The sequence below is a fragment of the Ammodytes marinus genome (assembly GCF_949987685.1).
Source record: "Ammodytes marinus genome assembly, chromosome: 18".
In the NCBI taxonomy this organism is placed as follows: domain Eukaryota; kingdom Metazoa; phylum Chordata; class Actinopteri; order Uranoscopiformes; family Ammodytidae; genus Ammodytes; species Ammodytes marinus.
This window is the reverse complement of record NC_137222.1, coordinates 11,936,879-11,942,974: the sequence shown is the minus strand read 5'-3', so window position 1 is coordinate 11,942,974 and position 6,096 is coordinate 11,936,879. Positions and strand designations below refer to the sequence as shown.

The 6,096-nt window shown below is 39.9% G+C and overlaps 1 protein-coding gene across 2 annotated transcripts in view; it reads left to right on the top strand.

Annotated features, from left to right (window-relative positions):
• Positions 1-6,096, top strand: part of pdlim5b (PDZ and LIM domain 5b) — a 40,802-nt gene that overhangs the window by 4,119 nt on the left and 30,587 nt on the right. For both annotated transcript variants that reach the window (XM_080046698.1, XM_080046699.1), the window contains exon 2: positions 365-470. In XM_080046698.1, the coding sequence (XP_079902824.1) occupies positions 372-470 (99 nt within the window). In that variant the 5' untranslated portion in view covers positions 365-371. The remainder of the gene's footprint in view (positions 1-364; positions 471-6,096) is intronic.

Genomic DNA, 6,096 nt, shown 5'->3' with positions numbered 1-6,096 from the left:
TTTTGTTATGTTGCTTAGGAAGATAGTTGAGTATTTCAAAACTCACAGTTGTGGAAAATAACATGCATAGTCAATCAGGTACAAATGCTTCTGTTCGGGTATGAAAACAATATACAATGTATGGTGGTGCTGTACCCTTTTAAATTAGTAATCCTTTCTAAATGGCAATTGTTGGCTTCACACCAATTACACGAGATGCAGTTTGAGTACATCCTCTTTTTATCTGTTCTCTTTCTCAACATTGCCGTGTCTCTTGTGTCCATGATATTTATTTAGTCTGGAGTCAGTTGTTTGTTTGATTAAATCCCTATTAATATGTGTTCATGTAAAATTGAGTGTAAACTATCTGTTCCTTTGTTTCTAGGTGAATCATGAGCAGCAGCTACAGTGTCTCTCTGGCTGGCCCAGCACCCTGGGGCTTCAGACTGCAAGGAGGGAAGGACTTTTGTCTGCCCCTCACCATCTCACGTGTAAGTAGAACACACACACACACCCCCCCCCCCCCCACACACACTTATGTACCCTTCACTCCATGACAGTCACCTCAGAGGAATGTTGTTCATGCTCACACTGCCATTTGTTTAGTCCGTGATGAAAGTGCATGTTCCATTAATCTCCTGTGTGACACTCATTGCTGGATTTAGACACCTTCTCTCACAGTTCTTGGCCTCTGTCACTCACAGTCTTGACCTGACTCCCGTCAAGGCTGTGTGACTATTGTCATAATAATGTTACATAACAGAAGCGTAACCATAATATCCTTCAGTTTTAAAAAAAACCTAGCTTTGATCTCCTCTGACGGCCTTTCAGGAAATCTTTGGATTAAGTGGATATCTGTTAACGGCTGCTGTCATTCCTGTCGTTCAGAAGAGGGATAGTGTTTGGTGTCCTGGCCTTTCTTCCTGGCATTGGTCCTGATGCACAGGAGACTTTGTGTCTACTGGGTGTGCAGTGGAAGCATTCAAACTTTCCCATCTGACTGAAACACTATAAAGCCAAAGTGGTTCTGTAATGACTATGGGACTGAACATTTAGCTTTTAGAAAGGCTGCTGTTGGGGCCACTGTTTATGAGACAGGATCCTATACATAGTCACACTGTTTATGTTCACGGACCTGCTGTGAAAAACATTGTGATTGTTGCACCATTAAAATAATTCCACAGGGCAGCTTGTTCTGTCAAGTATCAGTCTTTTTCAACCCAAGGGTATCTGAATTGTCTCAATTATACATATGTCTTGTTTTAGTCACACAGGATCAAAAGTAGAAAGCATACTAGTGTGCTCCGTGCTTGGACAACAACTGTTGCAGAATAAGCAGTGTTCCTGCTGCTTCCTGTTATGTCTTTGTAATCACAGTATCATGACCAGGATCAGTGACTCTGTTTATTTGTTGTTGGCAGGATCAGTTACAACATCTTGAAAGTTATGTTTAGAGAGAAGTGACATTTTCACAAGTGGAAATATCATCGTCTGTGTTTGTTCAAGCATATTTACCCGAGCGAAAGGCCAGCATAGCTCAGACTATTTTTAAGCCTTGCCATTATGATAATAATGGAATGTGAGACATTATGTTGTCATAGATGCATGTAGCTGTCAGTAGGCATCTTGAAACCATATCTCAAAACAATGCATGGGCGTCCACATTTGTCACCTTTTGTTGATAGTGGAGCACCTTCCTGTATAAAAATAGAAAAACTCCAATTCATTCCACAGAAGAAAATGAAAACAAATAGGCGTTAAAATGGCCACTTGCCTATGTTGCCCTTCAAATTTGGCTTCAGCCATTGAAAAAGCACAAGGCCAGCGTCTGTCAAATACAGGATGCACTGGCCATATTTCTTTTTGGAATGTTCCTTTTTAGCCTTGAATATGTATTTATCTTCATATGTATGATTCAATGACAATGTCAGTTGATATGGTGCAATTTGCACATGCCACTGTCTAAAACGGACAGGGAAAATGAAAAGCAGATGGCCACAGACTGTAATATTTGTATGGATGTCATGCCATGTCATGTTTTTATTAGAGAGTTTAAAATAGAAATGAGAGAGCTGAGTTGGAAAAAGTGTCAAAAGAGCCTGACAGAAACCTTGAAACTGTTCAAATCACAAGCGCATACAATGTGGTAGTTTTCATCATCTCTTCACTTTAAGCCTTCTATGTCGGCAAACAGCCACAGACTGTGTTGAATACCTTCTGTGTCCACCAGTCATGTGTTGAGTCATCAGTGGTCAGGAGAATGCCACAGTGCTGCTGAACCAGGCAACAAGACTCACACAGCTTTTCATTCCAGCACATTATTGGTTAGTTAGTGTCATTCCGGTGACATTATTTCCATCCCAGCGCATGACCAGGGATTGGCACCCATAAATGGCTCAAATTTCTTGTAATTTTCAAGGCGTGTCCCTTTTGTCTATTTAGCGTCCAAATCCTAATGTCATGTTAGGCACAGCCAACAAAATGCTGGACACAATTTTAATGGAATATTTGAGGAAGTGAGTAGAAGGTACTTGTATGGAAACATCTGCCAACAGTTTTAACTATTACTTCAGTTCTTTCATTAGTGATGAAAATATCATGTTGATGACCACAGGCCTATTTTGAGGTTTGTTAGCAAACCAAAATACTAATTAGACTGCCTTTGCTGCAAAGCATATGCATCTATTGCCTTCACAATAAAGTCTATATTTATTTTGCTTGGATGAATATGATTACCTTGTAATAATGATGTAATGACTTTGTATATGCTGTACATACAATATGTAAGTAATCCAAAGACAACATATTGTACAGCACAGTGTAAGGCTTGTTGCTAGGTCCATTACATGCATATTTTGTATGATGTTTAGTTTTGGGACATGCTGTGAATAGCAAAATATACCGTATTGTATTGGATACTGCAGGCATTTATGTGTACACACAGGTTAGGAAGAAATTATTATAACAATGTGGCTGATTATAAAAAAGCAAGTCCCACCAATACTGTAACAATTACTTATGGAGGAAGGGCCCCAGCTAGGTACAATATGCACGCAAGCGTTTGTGTTCCTGTTCCCCCCCATACACTTTCCGTTCTCGTCATAGGTGGATTTTCAGCTCCTTTTTTAGGCATTACAGGACTTGCTCCCACAAGACTCACCCTCAAAATTCAATCATTTGTGCACTGCTTATGAAACAGTGGAAAATGTCCACTCAGATGGTTCATAAGTGAATTTGAACAAATGATATTATTTAAGACTGGTTTAGCAGAACTAAAGCTAAAATAATAAACACATTTTACCCACTGAACTCTATTGTTTACTGTAGGTCAGTTGGGAGTCAGCACAGCTAGATTTTCTCTCTCTCTCTCTTTGACCTAATGACTCCTCGCTTCCCCCCTCTTTTCTGTCATGTCCTTCTGATTGTTGCTTCAGTGGCATGTGATACTCTGGAGTGAACATTATTCAAACTAATTTTAGCTCTGTGTTTTGCAGTAGGCTCCAAGCTCCCATACATGTTCTCCTACAATTACAACAGATTGTTCTCCTACAATTACCAAAATGATGTGTTAATATGGTGCAGCCACTCAGCCAGCATACTTTCACTCTCAGGGAAGGCGGATGTGATGAGTTAGTGTATCTGGGCAACCCACGTCTACATCAGTGGTAATGTGCATTTCTTTTTAACTGAAGACAATCCAATCTAAAGCCAGACTGCCTAACATACTGTATATCTGCATAGAAGAAGTGATGGCTTTTGACTGAATTAGAGGCATTCTGATAGTAAGGGTCAATGTTGACTGTCTAATATCATGATAACAAGAGAATTATTGACATTTTCCTGCTGCCTTTATGCCATTGACTTACATTGAATACAGAGAGGTTTGTGTATTGTGTAGCTCCTTGGATGACATATTATGGCTTGCTGTGTGTGACATTGAGCCATTCATTTTGGTATAGCTCAGCAGGTCCAGATTTTTTTTATCTCGCAGTTAAACACTGACTCCCCTTGGTATTTCTGGAAACCATTGAGAGAGATGAAATATAGATTCCCATGAGTTCAGACAGAATAGGCCTCTTAACATGATTTGTGCTCATGATTTTTCCTCAAGTCTGGACTATAAAACCTACGATTATCAGCTTGTCAAAATCAGTGAATATCTCCAACATGCAGGTTTACAGAGCCTAGGCTGTGTATTAATACTGGATTTTTTTATTCTCAGCGCAAACAAAGCACGGACAGGTAGCGGATCGTGAGGAGATATTTCACTGATTTTGACAAAGTTATTCTGACCCCACCTGTAAAGACTTTGATAGACCTTTGATAGTCACTCATATAAAATAAAAGGCTTCACCTTTTATAAAGCATTGGAAAATGTTTTGCGCAACTCTTTGAATTAAGGTGCAAAATACGAAATACAGTCAATTGAACATGTAACTAAGTCATTAAAAGTGAAGATCATGTTTCATTGGCCCTCTACGCTATGCACCTTTTTGATGAACTGGTGTTTTCATTACACAACTTTTAGAAAGCGGAGAAACCGCATACTCTGCTAATAGGGGATTAACTTGTGGTGGAGTCTTTTTGTGTCAGTCCAATCATTGATACATTATACAGCAGGAACATTCAGACATCCAAACAGTAGTTGAAACATAACAATCATTGATGCAATTAGGCTGAATCCAAAAAGGCCCAATTTAAACCATGTAGGAGAGTTGAATGAATCATGGATCTTGGCCCAAGCCCCACCACAGCTAAAAGCCTTTTCATATTATGGGCCTCAGCAGTGGTTGTAAGAACGGGGTTTTTTTTTTCTTCCTGACCTTACTAAATAGCATTTAGTATTCAGTGCAGGGTTGGTGCTGCTTTGTGTTGTTTTGTTTGTGTTGTCATAGCGATTTGACTAAGAGCTACCTAGGTCTTGCTCAGCCTCTCCTGTTTTCCAGCAGCCTGATTGATGCAGCTAGAGACCGGGGTCAAACCATGACAACCCACAGATCTACCTCTGTTCAAGTGGCTTTAATTGCAAGGTTTGGTTTGGAGGGAAAAGCGTACTTGTTATTTGGTCGCCTCCCAACTTCTGAAGGGTGTGCTGCTGTAGGCGTACTACTTGTCATCTCTCACCCTCTTTGAACAGTTTGAACAGTGTGTGCAAGGCATCGCAAGTGTGCCAGTGTAAAATACCCTCTTTACAGTAAACACTTCTTTATGGCTTTGGCTTGTACTGCCACATGTTTTCTTGACAGATTCATCCCAGAGATTTTGCGTAATAAACTATTTCTTTTTTAATGTGATTTACAGGTTGCATGTGTGCAGTCCTTTCCTCTTAAATAGGAACATGATGCTACACATTTCAATTTAACAAAAATAAACCTTAGTCTCAAAAGAATCACACTTTCACTCATTTAGTAGAAGTTAGCAGAAGGCAACTTTGTAATGACATAGTACGAGTGAGTCAATCTGCTTTAGCCTTGCGTGTGTGTGATGATGACATAATGTTAGTCCCAAGTCTTTTCCTTATAAGGTCGTCTATCTTAAGTCTACCCTAACACACAGACATGACATGCTTCTCACAGGCCTTCAGTCCTCACCACAAGACACTTCCTGTAACATGACTTCTTAAATATGAAATGACCACAGCCCTCTTCCCTTGCTCCATCATTTCACTGGAGGCAGGAAGTTGAACCAGCATGGAAGGCGATTAGTATCCCACCAGAGCTGAAGTTAAATCTTAAATATGTCACTCTATGTTAAATGTCTCTGCTTTTCAAGGATGCACTGAACATAAAGGTACTGTCTTCTCCTCATACAGAGCTGAAATGTAAAGTGTTTGACATCGTAGCTGTAAATCAGTTTACCAAAACAACATGAACCCGTTCGGTGAAGAGTTCATTGTATTTGGAGATCTGGCAGCCACTAGAGAGAGAGGCACAGCATGAAAATAAATCACGCCGCATCAACTACTTAACCAAGCTGCTTTCTCTCCAAACAGAATCCCTGTGTCTTGTTTTCACCAATGATAAATCTAATAGAATTCTTTATTTTTTGGCCATTCATTTTATTGCCTCGCGGTTTGATTAGCTGATTACCGTGTAAAGCCTCTATATCTGAACCATC